General features: G+C 42.7%; 1 protein-coding gene across 5 annotated transcripts in view; it reads left to right on the forward strand.

Moving 5' to 3' along the window:
* The window catches only part of plekhg5b (pleckstrin homology domain containing, family G (with RhoGef domain) member 5b), a 72,962-nt gene that overhangs the window by 40,834 nt on the left and 11,594 nt on the right, over positions 1-20,534 (forward strand). For all 5 annotated transcript variants that reach the window (XM_037104639.1, XM_037104638.1, XM_037104641.1 and 2 more), the window contains 6 exons: positions 4,553-4,694; positions 5,595-5,694; positions 5,931-5,991; positions 6,372-6,463; positions 6,555-6,691; positions 9,111-9,277. In XM_037104639.1, the coding sequence (XP_036960534.1) occupies positions 4,553-4,694; positions 5,595-5,694; positions 5,931-5,991; positions 6,372-6,463; positions 6,555-6,691; positions 9,111-9,277 (699 nt within the window). The remainder of the gene's footprint in view (positions 1-4,552; positions 4,695-5,594; positions 5,695-5,930; positions 5,992-6,371; positions 6,464-6,554; positions 6,692-9,110; positions 9,278-20,534) is intronic.

The following is a 20,534-nucleotide window of genomic DNA, read 5'->3' on the forward strand; positions in this document are numbered from 1 at the left end:
ATGTCTTTAGCATCAGCTGTTTGTAGTCGTCTTGTGCTCTGTAAAGCTATTTGTTTGCACCAAAGGAAAATTAATTATTAAAGTGATTTGATGTAAGTGAGTGGCTACAGGATGTGTTTCAAAGTGTGCTGGAAGGGCCCTCACATGTTGTGTGCCAGAGTTTGAGGGATTTAAGTGTTAAGGTAATAATCCTGATTCACCTCAGAAGACTCCAGTCGTCTCCTTCCAAACAAGAACGATTTTATTACAGCCGAGCGGCTGGTGCGCATTTCATCGATGACACAGCCTTGCAGCGGGCATGCCTGCCTTTGCAAGTCCATGTATGTAGATGTGAGTGGAAGTGATGCCGTGTTTGCAGGATGTGTGGAAACAAGGGTTCATAAGCAGGTGCCACGTGGCATTGGATGTGCAAAGCCAAGTCGAGGGCCGCTGTGGGGCCAGTGTGTGTTCTCAGCTGTTGGGGAAGGGGGATGAAGGTGGGGCTGTGTTTGTGTGTGTGTGTGTGTGTGTGTGTGTGTGTGTGTGTGTGTGTGTGTGTGTGTGTGTGTGTGTGTGTGTGTGTGTGTGTGTGTGATTTTGATCTAGTCACTCATGCTCTCCCGACCCTCCCCACTAATCCGGCAATCCGGATCTGAGAGCAGCATGCAGGGGCGACACGCGACACACACTCACATGACAAGTGTTGTCTCACACACATTCATACACTCGCAGTACAAGGCACGCATGGCCTCCCGTCAGCTGTTCGGCACGGTCACATTCTCCTGCAGTCAGCTTCACTTACACTCTCCTACTTTTCGTTTGTATTGAGAAAACTGATCCAGATCCAGTAACGGCCGGAGTAATGAAAGTCAGGTTGTCCTCATACCTGAGTATCAATCATCCATCTTATTGATAGGAATGTTCAGTATTGCAAAAATCTCTGTTGGACAAATCCGGAGCTCAAAGTCAGTTATTTTAGGTCCATTTTCAGGTATCTGCCATGCATCTGAGATTATAAGCTTTTCTTTTTTTTTTCATTTTGGTGCTTTCTGGTAAATCGTAGGGCCTTTTCTTCATCCTGTGATGCACTCGTTTGTCTTGGCTAGCTGTCAGATATTTTCAGCTACTTTTGTTGCAGCAGGAATGTGAACACCCCAACTTGATAGTGAGGAGGGCCTACCGATCTAGACTATTGTCTAAATATGGCATCTGATTTGCTTAGATTTCCCTGGCCCGGCCGTCTGTCTCCGCACCTCAGGGGGAACATACCACCTCTGTGCGATGGGACATTTGACTTTGCTACACGAAAATGTGCGAGCATGTGTTGACTTCAGAAGAGCATAAGTGGGTGATGTTGTAACAGCTTTCTGTGACTTGTCTGCTTCTGCCATGAAGCTGCCTCTGTGGCGGCGTGGCCGTCAAGTGGTAAGATAAGGTCAGTGACTCAGTTGGAGGTGAAACACTTCACTCCTCTGTACCTGCAACTCGTTGAACGTCACAGTTAACGTCAACTGCAGCTGTTAAGAAATGTCTTGAACTGAGTAGCACCATAGTCACGGTGAGCACAGGACTGAACAGGATCCCAGTGTGTTGAAAAAAAGGTAGAACACACCTTTTGTTCTGGCTTGAAATATCTCAACAACTATTGGATGGGTTGCAATGACATATTTGGCATATTTTGCCAAAACGAATCCTACTGACTTCGGTAATCGCCTGAGTTTTGCCCTCAGCTGTACTTTGTGGTTGGTTGTGGCATTTTGTCATCGTGATATAAGACTATATATATATATATATCATCTTTTGGATATTGTTATTTTGGGATCTGGCACAAGTCTTTTCCTGGTTTTAAAAGCTCATGAAGAGTAAAGTGATGCCATTTTCTGAACTTATCAGACTGTTCTACTTGTTTTAATACTTCCCTTTACCTGCTTAGTTATTATATCATTATAACATTAGTGAAGTAGCAGTAGCCATGCCAACAATATTCTCGCAACATTAATATCAGGGCATTCGTTCAAGGTATTGTGATGTTTGATTTTGTCATTTTGGGCTATTTTTAAATATTGAGGTATGGTGTATAATGTCCAAAAATATTGTGGTGTCTTTTTAGGCCTTATTACTCAGCTCTGCTTTGTTAAATGTCAATATGAGATGTTGAACATGACAGGTGTCACATTGTTACCACTCCTACGATATCAGTGTATTGTTCTAATGTCAGATGGTAAATTATTGCTAATTGCCAGGTAATGACACAGTATTCTTTTTTTATTTGATGACATGATTGATGGCGAGAAGTCGTGAACAGATTGCGTCCATGCTTTTTTTATGTCCATCGGTTGAATGGCAGATAGCTTTGTGATAATGCCAGGATCACCACAGCTGAAGACTGCATGTTGGAAATACCTACTGGCATCTGTTTATCTAAACGCCATCAATGGCAAATGATGACATATCATGGTGTTGAAGGGTTGTCCCTTTACATAGGGGCCGATTTTAAGCAATACCTCTTATATTTCACAACTGCTTCAACCAAAATGAGAGGAAGATTGCTGGAAATTCAAAACAATGAACTAAAAGATGCTAAAAGATTTCCCAGGTGATAATTTTCTTGCTTCATCACTATGAGAGATTCCTTCCATATGTGAGTGGTCATTTGATCCGTAGTTCATATCAAAATATTGGTAAGACTGGCTCCAAGATGAATACTAATTAAAACTTGGATCTTGTTTTAGTAGACTTGGTAATGATTACAATATTGGAGCAGTCCACTGCTCATGTTTCTTGCTGTGTCACACTTTGTTTTAGTTGTGTCCCCATGTTCCCATATCTCAGCGGTTACCTTTTTTCAGTACAATATTATCATAACTGATAGAGACGAGCCAAAACTATGAAAATAAGACTAAAGTTATAATAAAGTGGAATGCAGTTGTGGGAGGAGAGCGTGTCAACAAACGAGGCCGTTTCTCGTAGCCTCACTGACTCTGGTCTCAGTCTCTTTCTATTTAAAACCCGGTGGGGGGCTCTGCCTGGGTATGGTGACCCTGGATGTATGAGAGGAAGGGAGGAGTCGGTGGTGGTGGCGGCCGACCGAGAAGAGGGGGAGAGAGAGGAAAAAGAGGAGAGGACCCTGGCTCGTGGAGCTCAGAGTGGGGCTGTTTAATCTCTGCAGGACCGTCAGATGGCTTTGACAGAGCACAGGCACCAATTAGGCTGCAAGATTAGGGGGGCTTTGTACTTCTGAAAAGCTTCTGGATGGACCTTCTTTTTTTTTTTTTCTTCCTTCCTGCTTTGGGTTTATATCTTTACTGGGACTCCTCACCCTCCAATAACCTTATCCCTCCCTCCTTCCCTCCCTCACTCCTTCTGTCCTCTTCAAGCCCTGCGACCTGCTCCTTGAAATCTGCGATTATACCTGGCTAGACATTGAGAGGAGTGGATTAATAAGGCAGCTCGACAGTGTGGCTTGACGGGGGTGCACTCGCAGAGTGAATTAGCAGGCCAACGTGGTGGCGAGTCGGATGTTTATTGGGGTCCTTGGAGCCTGCTGGCATGGATACAGAGGCGATTTGCAGGAGCGGGGGCGACTCCTCCTCCGGTCTGCAGAATATGACGGTAGAGTACCAGGGGAGGGCAGAGAGAGAGAGTCATTTTTTGTTGAATTCTACGTTACTTGATGGCACTTAAACTCTGTTATGTCTAGCAGGAGCATTTGGCAGTGCATATGCATGTATATTAACAATATAGCTACTCAGGACGGACCTATGTCGCAGCGTTTTGTCAGAGGATGGCGTCCATATCTAGAGTGTTTACATGAAAGCTGCATTCCCGAGCTCAAACCCCCGTTGTGCACATACACACATATTTACACACACTCGCATGCACAGACACACTGCTCCTCTTGAGTACATGGAAACAATGACAGGAAGTACATTAGCGGGACCTCCATTGTATCTCCCCATACGTCCTCACTTCCTGAGCCGGGTGTGGGTGATGGCAAGGGGGGACACAGGGTGGAGTGACTAGATGTAGCAGAGCCCTCTGGTGCCACCCAGCCACCGCTGAGGTGAGGGAAAGAATAGTAAGAAGGGGGAGGACGGGGCGAATCTGTCTGGGCCGAGACAGAGATCCTTAATCCTGCAGCCTTCTGCTGCCCGTCGCCGAAAAGTGTCCCAGTTGCTGACCTGTGGTCAGTTTCATTGTTTCACCTCCTGGAATACGATTTCAGATTACGTAAGTGTAAGCTTGTCCCAGATCAGCACAGAAGGTGAAAAACTAACTTTAAGTCAATTAGTTGTCCTCCCGCAGAGGGGGACAGATGGCGGGAGGGTGGGAGTCACCGAACCTCAGGAATGCCCGTGGCAGCCTCTGTGGTCATTTAATTGTGGCAGAAACAATAGTGAGGCAGGGAGCTGTTTATTCTAAATGTGTGTGACTGCTGTACCCTTTCACTTTGGCCCAGTCTGTTAAAAATGCTTTTGTATTTTAATGCAGGGACCTCGTGTACTTGGCAGTCCTGTGATTTAACTTTCTCTTGTCCTCTTTTTCCCCTCTGTGTCTCTGTTTCTGCTCTTAGGTTTGCCACCACCCAGACTGCCTAGACCTGAATAGCAAAAGCCCCCTTCACCTGTGTGAGTCATGTGACTCACGCTGCCATTCAGAGAACACAGACAACATGCACTTTGACCGGCACCCCCGATTTGACTTGCAACCTCAAGGTAGACCTGCTGCTATATTTCTTTATTTGGTATTTGCCTCTTCTAGTCATGTCATACCCATTGCCTCATTGCAGGATGTCACTGTGTAATTATCAAGGACACTGAGACGAGCTGTTGTCTACATAAGGCAAATCATGTAAAACATCTTGTCCCATAATCCATCCTGTTAATGTCATTTAGAGATGACTTGGAAGCTGAAGTACGTGTTGTTCCGAGCAAGTAGCTTTACATTCTTCAAAACAAAGACATTTTCACAGCACAGGAGTTGTTATGTCTTTGAATTGACTCACAACAACCTGTACAGCCGTGTTGATCTCTTCCACGGCTCTGGCGTAAGAAGCAAGCTATGTAGGAAAATGACGTTGTCAGCTCTAATTGGTTGACTGTTTTCTCCAGCTGGTAGGAACTGACATCATTGGACGCAATGCAAACCAGGCTAATGCTAATGAGCCGTGCAGAGTGTTTAAGATTTTTTGTTCACGCCTCATGAGAATAGAGGTTCATTGAATCTGGCTACCTATGAATGCACATGCCACTATAACTGGATTTGTCTGAGACTGAAGCAAATTTAAAGACATGAGGATCTCAGGCAAGCTCCAGAGTTAGAGAGGAGTGTGTTTTCTATATAAATTCTAAGCAGATTTACGGGTATTTATTCAAGATATACATCAGAGATAATCATCACAATAAACCTTGGATCTAGACAAACAAGGACACTGACTCCAGAAAGAGTGGAATCTCAGATAAAGATAAAGTAAAGTAAATCTCTTTGCATGGCGATGTACCACAGCAAGTGTGAGTGAAAGTTTCTTTTTCCTTTGGATGAACTGACCATTTAAAGCTTGATATTAAAAGTTGTGATCCAACAGATGGAATGACTGTTGTGTTCTTGACCTTTAGCCTCCATCCTGGCCCGGAACGTGTCCACGCGCTCCTGTCCCCCGCGCACCAGCCCCCCCTCCGACCTGGAGGAAGAAGATGAGGGGAGCAATGACCGCGCGTCAGTAACCCTTTGTTATATCATGTGCTAGCACTCATGTAGTCCTGCCTGTCAGTAGAAGTCTTTTCCTTTTACGCTGGAGGATGATTTACAGCTGTGTAATGTGTCTCTGCTGACAGTTTCTGATCACTTATTTCCAGGTCCCCATGGTAACATAAAACATTCTCACATGTTGGGTTCTTTTGAAGAAATGGGATATAAAAAGGTATGTTAATGTGTGTGTAACTGTTTTGCAGGGAGCGTAAAACAGGGGGAATGAAGTTGGTGAAAAAGAAACCACGGAGACGACACACTGATGTAAGTAATCATACGGACTCATGGGCCGCTGTGTGCAACGTAAAAAAAGTCGCCCCCTGAAACTGCAGATTCATTTCTGTTCCTGCAAGGAGGATACTGGTACTTCACCTCAAGATATTTTGAGGGAAATTAACCGTCTTTTTCACTTATTTGCGTGTGTTTGATACAAGCACAGCTACTATTATTCTCCGCCGCGCTGATATAACATAATGGTCTCCCAGGCTGCTCTTTGTCTCAGTCAGGCAGTGTAGTGAGAAGGAGCCCCCCTGTGGATCTGCTGAGAGCTTGCATACAGCTTGCATACAGCTTGAGCACAGGGTGGGCCAGCAAAGCTACAACCCCACCTGAGTAAACTAACAGCGTGTCTGTGCCCCCTGCAGGACCCCAGTAAGGAGTGCTTCAGCCTAAAGTTTGATCTCAACGTGGACATCAACACAGAAATTGTACCTGCAATGAAAAAGAAAACCCTGAGGTGAGAGGAGGGAGGAGGCGCAGCTACACAGAATGTTTTGCAAGAGTTTGAACCATAATTAACAGCTTCCTGTTTATCTGAACTTAACCAGAGAGGTTTTAGGTCCAGTGTTTGAGAGGAACGGCATTGAGCTGTCCCGGGTCAACTTGTTCCTGGATCAGTCCAACACGCCGCTGTCCCTCAACTTCGAGGCCTACCGGTTTGGAGGACACTACCTCAAAGTCAAAGGTAAAAACAACACGTGACACATTCATGGATTTCAGCAAAGATTCAACCCCACCTTGCAATTAAGCCCTATTCTTTACAGTATAATTTATAGTAAATAGAAAAACTGCATCTGGCTTCGTCTCTGGTAAAATGAAAGAAAAGCAGCAGAGCACTGGTTGCACTCATTCAAAGTGTATACTAAGCCGTTCTGGTCTAGAAGCACAAAATATGGCCGGATGGGAGGATCGGGAGTGGAAGTTCATACCAACCTGATTTATCACTGCCTTTTCTGAGAAAAGCAGGTGCAAAATGTATTTTATTGGACGCACACTGTGGGAGAAACACAAGCCAGATCAGAACAGTGAGGCCTCGGACAAATTGCAGGAAATGAGAAGATGTAAAGATAGAAACTTTACAGAGGGTTTTCATCCAAAAGCAACTATGTGAGAGTTTGGATTTAACCTGACCTCTCTGTTTCCCTCAGTGGGCTCCTGCTCGAATATGTATTTTTTTCTGACCTTAATCGACCCACAGCAGGTCTAATTTATTGTTTGAAGCAGCCAGTAACACAAATCCAGCTTTCCTCTAGCAGAGGGGAGATTGAGAAGCATGTTCACCTCCAAAAGTGTCTTCTGTTCATTCACGTATGTCACATGCTGCAGCAGAAAACACTTTCATTAGCAATCCATTGGTAACGTATCAAAAAAGATGCAAATCAGATGAGCTGCACCTGGACTCTATTATGTTTGTAGTCTTTTGCATTTTCCATCAATTTTGCATTCTAGATGTTAAATTGCAGCAGGAATGAATACCCATAATGATTCCACAGAAAATGTATTTGACTTCACGAGTCCGTCAGTGACACATAATAGTTTGAATAGCAGTTCAGTGGTATGTGTTGGTGAGATATTTCTAAATACGTGGCTGGTAGCATGGTAGGACATGTTGGCATTTCTAATTCAATCATAACTGTCCTTCGTGAATAGAATATGGGCAAACATTCACACCATAAACTTAAATTGTAACGACAGCTTTAGAAAGTGTTAATCTTTCACTTTGTTAATAGAAAGTGTGAAGCCTTTTAGTCTTGTAGATCAAAGTCATTCTGTATTTTAGACATCACGCTATTCTTATCTTTGTTCCTCCAACAATGACTAAGGGCTACAGATGGCGTTGGCCAGTTTCCTCTTGCATCCTTGTTTCTGACGAGGAGGAAAAGGAGTGGACTACATCCTTGGAAGACATCCTAACGAAAAATTGTCACTTTCCTGCTCAACTTTGTTCCAGAAGATCATTAAGATTCCCATGACTCTTAATAATACAGCAGCAGCAGCTTGATGACTCTGCCAGCTTTCTTTCCCCAGTGGAAACTGGGAATGGTGCCTCTCCTCTGCGATCGCTGCAGTTTGTGTTGCAGCCTCTGGATCAAAGGCCCATTTAAGCTTTCCATAAAAGAGATCCTATGCCATGACTAACTGCTATTTCTTTTGAAATCGCCACCACCCCGACTCACACCTCTTGACCACAGTCTGGAGTTACACACAGTCTGAAACACAGAGGTCGAGGGCAAACAGTCTACAGCTGTTTAGTCACGTGTTCGGCTCTGTTTGGTTCTGTATGGTTAACACTTTCCATTAAACCTCTTTTTTTTCCCTCTAAAATGAAAGCAGCCACAACCAAGATTTTAATTTTAACAACAGATCACATTACTACTGTTAGAAGGGTCACATTTACTGATGAAGCCACTCAGCTAGATGGAGCATTTTCAACATGTTATCAGCTCTTTTTTTGTTTTTTGCAAGTAACTTGTTTTCTTTCACTCTCATCTATCTCAGTGTTGTTTTTTTCCACGTTTTTCAGCAAAAAATGCTTTAAAAATGTCTGCGCGCTACCCCGACCACGCAAAGTAAGCAAGTAGTTGTAGCATTTAGCAGCCTAAAGACACACATATTTCCCTCAGGAGTTCATGGAGACCAAAAACGGAGCTAAAATAGAGGGAATATCAGAATAAAATGTATCAGATGGCGAGAAACTCAACTAAATAAACACTGGATGTGTGATTGGACAAAGTGTTTAATAACAACAAGTTGATAAAAATGTCACTTTGCTTCTGCTTTGTCCACAACTATATTCAGCTGCCATGGAGTGGCCAGTCAAAGTCCAAGTTTGTCCAAGTTTTTTTCTTTGACGATGTTCACAAGAGTCTGTTTAAGGCTTCGACTTCAAGCAAAAACACTGAGCTGAATACTTTGGGTGTGGTGTTGAAAATGACTCAAAACCAAAAAAAAAAAAAAAAAAAAAGTGAACTTGCAAGTCTCTTCCTGCGCATTGAAAAAATAAACAAATTATGATGAGCAGATTGTGCAAGTTTTCAAGTTTTACAGGATTATTCCCCGGACTGCTAAATCTCCTGTTTTTGTTTTTTTTTCGTTTTCTTCAGCACGTCTAGGTGATGAGCTGAAGGTGGAGCAGGGTGTGAAGGACATGCGGTCGCTCAGTCTGCCCAACATGAAGCCCTCTGCAGGTCAGAGCCCCTACATCCTAACCCCGGGCAGCGAGAAGGTGGAGCACGGATCCCTGGGACGCAAAGAAAGCGTGGATCTGTTGGTGAGTTGCATCGGTCTGAACAGAATTTCATTTGACGGTGGTTACATGTAATGTGACGCTGTGGCTCATTACATACGAAACTGTCTCTCAGACTCATCAAATCAAAATAAACCACCCCTTTAAGCCAAACACAGACACAGACAGGGACACACCCAGTGACTCGCACTGCTCTGCCACACCCTTCACTGTTTTCCATAACTTAACCTCCTCTTCCTTCACTCCCATGATGCCTTGTGACACTGCACTATCTCATGGTAATCCCATCATGACCTCATCGCATTGCATTACCTTTATCTGTCCAGCAGAACCCTGGGAATGTATTTTTGGATTTCCGCTTCAGTCTACTGCCAGCTGTGTGTTTGCCTTTGTGTGCACGCTGGTGTATGTGCCTGCCAGCATGCCTGCTCGGTGCTGCCGACTGATCCCTCGAATCTCGTACGGTGATGAGTTCACTCAGGAACACTCTGTGCCACTTCAGCACTTCCTGTGGCTACAGGAAGTGGCTGTTTTGCTACTGATGAGAGATGCTGAGAGGCTGAATGTAGCCTGGAGCAGGGGAGAAACAGGGCAGACAGTCATCAGGTTCACATTGTGGTGTATACTGTAGTGACACGGGCCTGGAGGTCTGGCTCATAGACACGATAAAGCTGATTTTCAGCGCGCCGCCTCGGACTGGACTGAGCAATTCAGCATTGACCATTATTTAGCCATAGTCTTTTTTTTTTAGCCCTTTATCTATCAGTTATTTCTTTTCATGAACTGATCAGGTGTACAAAATTGTGGTTTACTGCGATTGATAAATTGTGATATGAAAAAAACAGGAAATTTCACCTGGTAGCTTGAATATCTCAGCAGAGGAGGCAATGTCGTCATAGGTGGAAGGTATCAAATGATGCCATCTTAACGTTCAGCTTGAATATAGTAAAAACAAATCTGAAACGATGACACAGCTGCGTTAATTTGCATTACTTTACATTTCACCTCTCTGACGTGACTCTTCTGCATGCTTACCTCCCTATGTTGATTTTGCAAACGTACACTGTGCAGCGGTAATGATTTACAACCTTAAAATGTTTATTAATGTTCTAAACAAGCAGCATTTGATTTGAAAAATAAGTAGGCTTCTCTTTTCTAGCTGACAGTTTGGAATGATAACAGGCAGTAGCAAATCTAATCAGCTGCAGCAAGCTAACCCTTCAAATAAACTTCTGCTCCATGAGTTTATTGAAGCGCTTCCTCCAGCTGACTTTTAAATGTTTCCAGTTGACTCATTTTGAAACAGAACCTTAACTGTGCAGTTACAGTAATGGCTACGTGCATGATTGTGTGCTAAAAGACTGAAGTTAAAGCTAAGTAACTCTGGTTCTGTAATGGCAGTGTGGAGCCAGTTAAGACTATGTTGTATCGAGCATAACTAGCTTTTTTTTGGTCACATTTTATGCTAACAAATGTGTCATATTTTAGAATCCAGGCACACAAGAACAAACGATACCAGCTGATGCTTTCACGGCTCATAATCAGCATTTGAAATTGCTTCCTCTGCACGTCATCGTTTCTGAAGAGGAGCTGAACAAAATGAGCGGTGATTGTTGCCCCGCACAAAATATTAACCACATGAACAGTTGTGTTGTCACTGCTGTGTATCGATGCCAGGTGTTCAACAGTTGCTCAAACTTGAATCATCATGATGGAGTCATCCATGTGCCCTCTACTATTGTGAGTGTACTTCCTGTTTGGTAGAACTCAAACACGCAGATCAAACCCCACCAAGTGTTGATACGAATGATTAGGGAGAGAATTTAGTTCTCATCTGATACCAAGTAAAACCAGGATCACAGATATCAATCGCAATCCATCAATGGTTAAAAGGCAATAATGAGCTGTCATGTAAGAGATAAATGCGCCATGTCCACGCAGACGGGGATCCTTCCCTATAACCTAAACCATCTGTCTTTGTCTCTGCGTGATTATCTGCACTGCTCTGCAGATGTTGTGTGTATTCTCATTTGTTCACTGTTCACAGGTTTGTGCATTTAGCTTGTGAGCGGCCCTGTTACGTGCTTGAAACAAGTCATTGATCGTTAAAATACCCTTCTGGCAAGTCTAGACCCACCTACAGGTGAGTTTGACTCTGTGTGTGTGTGTGCGCGCTCGTGCACACACTGTAAACAGACTGGTGTTGATGTCACCGTTGCTTCAGGCAGGGGAACAGGTAGCAGCTCGGTTAAAGCATTTTAAAGCCATCTGTGGCAATAAGTCACTAAGTGAGTCATCAAGCAGACACACAAACGCTGGAGGTCACTGAGGAAAGCAGAGTTTTAGTCATGCAGTCATTTCTAGCCAACTTGTGCAGTGTGGTGCTTTGTCGAGTTTGCGCCATCAAGCTACAGGCAGTGTGATTCCTCTTAAAGAGAGAACTTCACTGTTGCCGCACAGCAGGTAATGACTTGTCAGTTTTATGGGCTGTGAACATGGAAAGAGTGATGTGAGTGATAAAATCAGTGGCAGTGCAGTCCTCAGGGGGGCAGTGAAGAGCTGCGTCTGATACGTCTGTTGGAAATCTGGTAAAACACATCCAGCCTCTCACTGATGGAGCTGTTGCTCTTGTTTCTTCACTTGGATGTTTAAGCTTCACTGCGTTTGACAACAGAGGCTTGTTTTCCCTGAAGGAGAAACGTTTCTCTGTGCTCAGCTTGAAGATAAGTTAAACACCTAGATCTGACGAAGGTGACATCACAACCAGTTTGGACCCAATCATGGTTTAGTATGTACAATACATGAGGGTGATGTAGAAACTTTAAGAGTGTATACACTTAGAATGAAGCAGGAGACATCTTGTTGTTGTTTACATTTTCGTAGATTCTGGATTTTTTCAATAAAGGGGAACACACAGATGCATTTTTTAACAGTTTCTAACAAGGTATTTACCACTCAAATTAGAGTATTTTCTGTTTTATAGGGGCTTTATGTAACACTTTCCTGTAATTTACATGTATTATCACCTTTTTGTTGGACATATGTAAGCAGATTGTAAACGTGACAGGAAAAACACGACTTTCACCGTCATTTCTCGGTTTGACTGTGGATTTCCTCGTGAAGGACTCGGGTCAGATTGTCTGGGAAAATCCAAAGGATGTGACTTTATTCGTGTTCTGAAGTGCCCGGTGTCAGAGCCCATCTTTCTTCACTAACAGAGAGCAACAGTCACTAATGTTAGTTTAGAAACAGAGTTCACAGAGATTTCCCCAGATCCCCTTTAAACATGTTTGCGGAGGGTATTTAAACAAAATAGCACTGACACAACTGGCAATATTTGCTGTTTTTTGTATTCTTTCATGATGGTAAATATATATATTAGTAAACTGCCAGTACAAAACAAGCTGTACAAAAATGTCAACCTGGGCTCTTGGAAGTTGTTGAAAAACTATTTTGATACTTGAATTGGCTAAACCGAGAAAATACTCAGCAGATAATCTGCTAAAGAAAATGTGAAATTGTGAGTTGAAGCCCTGAATCTCCATTTCACTGTCTGTGGAAACTATTTGGTAAGAATGACTCATGAATTATTTAAATCTTGGACCCAAATAAAAGTCTCTTACTATAGAACCAAAGCTCACTGAAGCCTCTTGATACTTTTTGTCTTTTAACAGACTCAACATCAGAAACTCTGTGATCCGTTTTGGGTGCCAGCCCGTGTTTTATGAAAGCTCCCAGGAGGACAAAAGCTCTACTTGGACATGTGGGCACTGAGTGAGGTCTTGGAGTTTCTATGGCAGCAGCTTTGGCACTCGTTGTAAAAAGCATGCGTGCCTCCTCTTTATGGAATCAAGAGCTTTGCGCAAAAGAAGTTCAGATATTTGCCTAGTGACCGGACTCGCGGCCTGGCATGGCAGCGGCTTGTGCCAGGCTCCGGAGGAAACTCAGCCAAGTCCTGTCCTTTTCTGTGTCCAGTTACTCTTTTGTTTTCGTTGAGGTATTTCAAGTTTATTATTGCGTGCATGTTACATTTTATAGGCTCTGGCAGGGTCGCGATACGCCGCAGAGAGCTTTGATGATCCAGATTGATTATTTTACGACAGGGCGCCTCGGCCAAGCTCTCCGATTGGTCAAAGGCGCATTCCAACCTCGCTGATAGTTCCCATAAAGCACTGCTGCCCGTCTGTGCAGTATCAGCAAATAATGCATCCTTTGACGCCCTTAAAATATCAGCAGGGCATCAAATCACCTTTGATACTGACCTGAAATATTTTCAACTTTTAACCCGCTAGACTCGGCGTGCGATCAGAACAAAACAGCTTTATAACAGGAAGGAAAAATCCAATGGCCTCAGTTTAAACCTTTGCTGTTAACTCAACTGTTTACAGTCAGATGACTTAACAAAACTAAAACTACATCTAAGAGTTGGGATCCCCCTCCTGTCTATTCTGTAGGAGCTGTGACTCATTTAACCTGTTTGGCATGTTGAAGTCATTTCTCCCCCGGGGTTGGGGCTCAGGAAGCTCTTGTTCCATTTGCGACACCAGTGTGACATCAGCTCGCAAAAAAAGCAAAAATAAAACTTTGTATACATGCTAAATACTGACATTGCTTTGACAATATCACAGCAGACAATTCAGGCACTCGCTTGACTTTCCTTTTTGCCGAGAAGAGAAACTGCAACTTTTACAGTCGTCATAAAGATAAGTGGCTGTCTGGGACTTTGTGATTTCCAGTAAGCACATACAGTACATTGATCCTCGCTCTCTGTCGCCTTTTTTTTTTTATATAACAAAAGGCCATCAGTTGCCATAGCACACTGAACAACACTGCCACTCTGTCCCAGTCCACTGACGATCTCTGAGTCAAGTTAAAGAGATAAAAACCCACGTAACAGTGCAAAGTGTAATAATTTCCTGTAAGATTATTTAAACCAGAGCTTGTTAATCACAGTGACCAGGATCATATGACAGTTTGCAGGAAGACAGTTCAGGCTTTTCCACAGAGTTAACGTGAAGTAATTGATCCTCCGTGTGTCAGTGCGCACACTTCCCATAATGCCCTCAGTTCTAAGGCCTGAGGCTGTCAGACAAATTTGTCTTCAACACAAAGTTTTTAAAGATTTTAATGCTTCAAAAACTGTGTTCCTATTGACCAGTTTGCCAGTTTTATTCCGTCAAAATCATTGTGTTGGTCGTTGTGAGACATTTACCGTATTATTTAATTAAAAAGCAGGACTAAATTGGGTAACCTTCGTGTTGTTTACTCACTTATGTTGAAAATGATGTAACCAGAAAACTTTTGTTAACACTGGAGCGATTCAACAATAACTTCAGGCTTCACATTGATCCTGAAATGATTTTTTGATATTATGAATCGACAGAAAATGAATCTTCAACTATGTTAATAATCAATGAATTATTCTTTTTGAAGCAAAAAATGCCAAACATTCTCTTGTGCATGCATGGAGAAGCAAGGAAGAGGTTCAGTTACTACTCTTCCTGTTTACTGACCTTTTACAGACCAAACTAATAATCAATAACTTGAGATGATAATCAGCAAATGATTTGATATTGAAACACTAAGTTTCAGCGTTCAATCAGATACTTTCTGGTTTAAAAAATAAATAAGTCATTTATCAGTTTATTTTAATTTGCTTGTATTTGGAACATTAATGATTAGATATAAAAAAGTTTTTTTATTCGGTTTTTTTTTTTTTGTTTTTTTTTTTTGGCTAAATGAAAAAGGGATCTCATATCCGAAAAGTATTATTTTGGTAGTGCAACTGAAACTCTTGGTACACCAATATTGACCATTTCTAACATTACTAAATTAAATATACAGTATATATCCATCTATCTTCAAACCAGTTTTCATTTCCTGCTCTTGAAACGTGACAGTTGGGAGAAAATTGCGATTCCGAAAAAAGAAATCTTCTTTTTTTTCTGACCATTTGTAGACCAAACGACAAACACATAGGAGTCGATAATGGAGATAAACTTTTACCGCAGCTTTTGTTCACACATCTAAACCGAGCCTCCTGTCTTCGCCTCGGGGCCGGAGGAGTTTGTTATGTAAAAGACACAGGGAGGTAAATAGTATTGTTTCATAACAGACAACAACTGTGTGCTTTGGAAATACTGTAGCTGATGAAAGCCTTCAGGGCTGAAGACTGTGATGACGCAGTGAGCTGACGAGACGAGGAGTGGCAAGTGTCTTGAATTCTTAGCCTTTGTGTAATGAGCCTAAAACAGAGCAACACATGTATTTTCTTCAGCACTGAGGGATTAAAGTTTGAATGACACTGTATTCACGTGGCTGGATTCAGCTCATACAGTGCACTCAGTGTGCTTTGTCATGAAAGGCAGAAGCAAGTGTCACTTGTTTCCTCTTTGCGGCTCAGGCGGTGTGTTTCGGCCTGTGGATGGTAATGTGTGGACATTGTTCCCCCTCTTTTGTCTCTGATGGCTCACAATAGGGACAATCAGTACAGAGTCACTTTGAATACCTCATCATCACGGCTGATCTGAAGAGCTGAAGAGGTGTTTCTGTACAACAGTCAGTATAGTTTGTTAATAGAGTGAGAAGTATCAGTCATTGAGTTGATAATGTCTCTGGCATATTTGTTAGACTTAATTCCTTGCTTCCGTGCGTGCGTGAGGGCCACAACTGATGATTATTTTCATTATCGATTGATCGTGACGTCAACACAACAGTCCAAAAGTCCAGAGAGACTTTATTTACGCTAATAAATGACAGAGAAAAGCAGCAAATGTATGAGTTTGCTTGAAAAAATCAGTTGTAATTATTTAACGTTAATAACCATTAATCAATCATCAGAACAGATTCTCTGACATCAGGGGTAGTTTGTAAAGTAAGACAGAAAGAAAATACTCACATGTGAGTTAATGATACAATATTCATCATGCATTGTTTAGACTTACAAACTAGATTAGTCATAGCATATCAGAGCTGCAGTGATTGATAAGTCAAAAAATACAAGATATTCTCTGATTTTTGCTTCTCCAGTCTGAGAATTCTTGGTTTTATATCATTTTAAAGTGAGTATCTTAGGGTTTTGGACACAAGGGTTCCTGGAAACGGTAAATAAAATGTTTCACTTTTACTGTTTTGCTCATAACTGTTTTTTGGGTGTTTTATATGTAACATAACTCTGTGACTATTGAAAATTAAGCTCACAATACTCACTCGTGCCTGTGATACTGTTTCACTCCTACGTATATTCGATTCAGTCCTCTCTGATTGCTAAATTCAACTTGTCTGGTCGAGTACGTAAAGAATTTAAATGACGTGTGTTTTTGCAGCTCACTCTATAATTAAACTAATTACTCAAGGTGTTAGGAGACCATTTACGTGTTCCCCATGTGGTGTGGGAGGAGCTACATGCTGAGAAGGAGGTGTGTGTGTGTGTGCGTGAGTTTGTTTCTGTGTGTGTGTGTGTGTGTGTGCTGGAAGGACAAAGAACTTCCCCTGATGCCTAAAGGTGGAGATTACTGCAGGCTGAGCACACACGCACCTTTATGGTTGTTATTTGTGTGACCGTTGGCCTGCAGGTTCAGGTAAGGCAGTCAGACACGAGAGAAGTCGCTGCGATGCTTCAGTCCGGATAGTGACTTCTTAATTATGGATTCATCCTGACTTTTGGATCTACCTCTGCACCTCTTGTATTTCACTCAGGACTTTTTTTTTTTGAGGCTTTTCCAGATTTGTGATTTTTTAAAAAAAATTTTTGCGTCTGTGTAAAAAAATGGTTCGTTTTGGTCGTCTGACATCCTGGCGCAGCTGGGACCTGCTGCATGTGGACTCAGAGATTCCTGAGTCGCCTCCTTCAGATATGAAACCAACACCAAGTGACTGTCAGGTGAGACATCTGCTGACACGTCTGTGTGCATTACGATATCGTGATTAGGTGTCATTTCTTGCTGCATTTGTTGACACCTAAGCTTCCCAAATGCAGGGATTTGTTATTTTCCTTGTCATGTGTGTTAGTAAAGTGAATATATTTGAATTTTTGATTGTTGGTCGGACAAAAGAAAGACTGTGAGAAAATCTAACAGCCGTTCTTCACACATTTTATTGACCTAATGATAAAGTGAGAAATAATCAGCCGATTAATCCAAACTGAAAACAATCTAATCTCATCCGCTCTGCTTGAAGCATCAGAGTTCAAATGTTTCTGTGCATGTGTGTCAGTGTGTATTAGGTTGAAGTGTAATGGTGGCTGGGGCCTCACTGCATCAGCAGCTTGAATGATGGTGGGGGGATGTCGAGTAACAGCAGTATCTCTCACCTCAGGCTGAGGCTTGTGGCGGTCATCTGTTTGGTTATTTGAAACTGAGGCGGCCTTGAAACGTGCCACATGTTGTTCACTGCGGGGGGATTTCTTGCAGTTTCCATTTCCTGGTTTGTGAGTGTGTGTGTGCGTGTGCTTGTGCACGTTCAGGATTTGAGGAAGGTCAGTGCACGCTGTTTTCCCATCGTTAATCAACCCACCTGATCAAGGAGAGCCGTTATCAGTGGGCTAACATAAAGGCAGTAGCAGAGGGCAGAAGGACCAAAGGGGGCGATTGTGTTGGGGGGGGGTCTTTCTTTGTCAACACTTATTTTAATACAATCCCTCCTTTTTAAAGATTTTCTCCTTTTCAGGCCAAGGTTAATGCCACAAACCTCAGTGATAAGATAAGGACACATGGCTTGATATCGTTAACCTGACTGCACCCCCCCACCACCCCCCTCCAGCACAAGTGGCAGTTCCCAGAGCGAGTAGCTTTGTAAAGACAGCTCGCTGCCCTCTGTCCTGACTGACAGGTTTACACAGGAGGCACAAGGGAAACCTTGTAAACATAATAAGTTGAGCAGACCCGACTAGAGTGGCTTAGTGTTTACTACAAGGGTCTATTTGCTGGAGCTAAAGTAAAGTGTTTCAGGATTGTTACCTGCAGGAAACCAACTAAAAATAACTAGAATGTTTTAGTGCTCCAACTAATTATCATTTTCCTGATCTATGAATGTCAAATACCTTGAGGAACATGCTTAAGATGATTATTTATAAATAGAATTTCTTGTCCAAAACCAAATGATATTGAGTCAAAAAAAGATATTAGACATATAAAGACAGCAAAACTACACATTTGGAAAGATGAAAACGCTGGATTATCAAAAAAGCAACGGATTTTTTTTTTCACCTCTACTAATTTTTCAGACTTCTGTGCTGCTCCTGAAGGAGGAGTTGTGCTCGTGCTTATCTGCGGCGGCATAAGAAGCCTGCTAAATGTGCTGAAACATGCAAAAGTAAACAAAGGGAATTTCCCGTTCGGCCTTTATCGGGGCATTTTCTTTTCCTTGTTTTGGTCAGCTAGCATGGCATTGTTTGAAGGTCTCCAGGCAAAACAGTTGATTTGAGATAGCACGAAGAATAGTGGACCGACTTCAAATAAGAGAAAGGAATGAAGCGTCCCATCCGCGTCAAGACACCGTGTGAATGTCGTGGTCTTGTATGGGTGGTGGTTTGGAATGACGCTAATCTTACATTAGATGGAAAAAAGATGGCTGATAGTGAAACAACAAAAAAAGGTGTGTATTTCCAAGAAGTGAGTGATTTCTATATCTGCCAGCCTGTTGAGACGAATAAACGAAACCGCATTTGGCAGCTTCAAGCACCAGGATGTGTGTTTGAATCAGGGAGCTCCCCACAAGCTGTCACCCTGACTCCACCTCCCCCCCTTTTTTTTTCTCGCCCCGGCCCTGCCTCCTCTTTTCCTGCCCAACACAATGAGGCAGGATCCTCCTGGTTGCTATGACTTCAGTCCAGTGTCTGTATGAAATGCACCCACTGACTGTTTGGACAGCAGGACAGGACAGAGATACGTCCCGGTTCAAAGAGAAGCTGCAGTCGGGCACGGCGGGACGCGGCACCCAGACACCACGCTCGGTGAGCAACCCGGACCCCGTCAGCTGGAACGGGACGTTTTCAAGAGTGACTGAAGTTCAACGAGAGACTCTAGATGGGGGAGTAACGGGGCAGTGTTGAAGTTGTCGCTCAGCCTCTCTGGACTGATCTGTGCATCTTTGAGTCCGGACGGCGTGGATGTGTTTGTTCCGCAGGGAGAGAGGAGGCTGGAAGTTGAGAGAGCGCAGCAGCTGGCTCCAGAATGGGCTGCGATCCATGAATCCAATTGGAGGATTAGGATGGTTTTTGTTACTTTTGACATGCCTCTGGCTTCAATGGTGAGCACTGTTAATGTGGTGGGAAACTGCTGGTAGCTTCTATCCCTGTGTCCTTTTTAATTACAACTTCCTGGCCTTGTCTTTGTCTCAAGAATTTTAATGAGTAAGTGATAATCAAGATGTTTGCTCCCTTTATTCAAAGCTGCTAAACATTAATTTCTAAGTTTGTCAGACTTTTTCTCATGTAATTGCTGAATTTTTTTCTGTTTTTCTGTCATCATCACACCTAGTTTCCATTGAAAGGTAAAAGCTTTCACATAGGCTAAACTAACAGGCTTTCGGTTCGCCCACTCATTTGCCGTCAGCGGCTCAGGGTCCAGACTCTGTTTGCCCACGGAGACCGAACACTTCCTGACACCTGTGTCCTTGACCGGTTGGCCCAGATTTTCCCCCTCAAAAGAGAAAAATCCCTAAATGGGTCCGAGCTCGTTTCCCTTTCACTGAAGCGACAGTAAATTTGTCCCCTTTCACTCGAGTTTTTGTCTAAAAGCCAACGTGTCTATTTGCAGTTCAGTCACTCTCCTCTGTGGTAATCAGTTAAAAAAGATAAAAGGACTAAAAGCTGTTTGAAAACCTGCAGGACCCCCCGAGTCAGATTTACTATCTCATTATGTAACCCTGTTCAGAACACTTATGTGCCTTTTTTCTCCAGTTAAGTGGTTTCACAAAGACTTTGCGACATTCTTCCTAAAATGGGATCCTGTGTAGTGCAGAACAATTTGACCAGAGCTGTTCATAATATTTACATTTCATTTTGTTACATACACATGCTGCAAACTCACTGTATATACACTGATAAGTCATTATCGACGGTGAAGTGAAAGTTGTTTACTCTTTATAGCTGGAATGCAGAAACCTCAACTTTCTTCTTTTGTCTTTTTTTTATTCTCTGTTCTTGTTCATGTTGTTTGTCTTCGACTGTCCTGCTTCAGCCATCGTTGCTCTCAGTTTTACAGTTTTAAGTTTGATTTTTTTAACTTCTTCTTTCTATCCGGCTGCTGTAATTCAAAGGACTTTTTTTATTGACATTTTA

Source organism: Acanthopagrus latus, chromosome 7, assembly GCF_904848185.1.
Source record: "Acanthopagrus latus isolate v.2019 chromosome 7, fAcaLat1.1, whole genome shotgun sequence".
NCBI classification, from domain to species: domain Eukaryota; kingdom Metazoa; phylum Chordata; class Actinopteri; order Spariformes; family Sparidae; genus Acanthopagrus; species Acanthopagrus latus.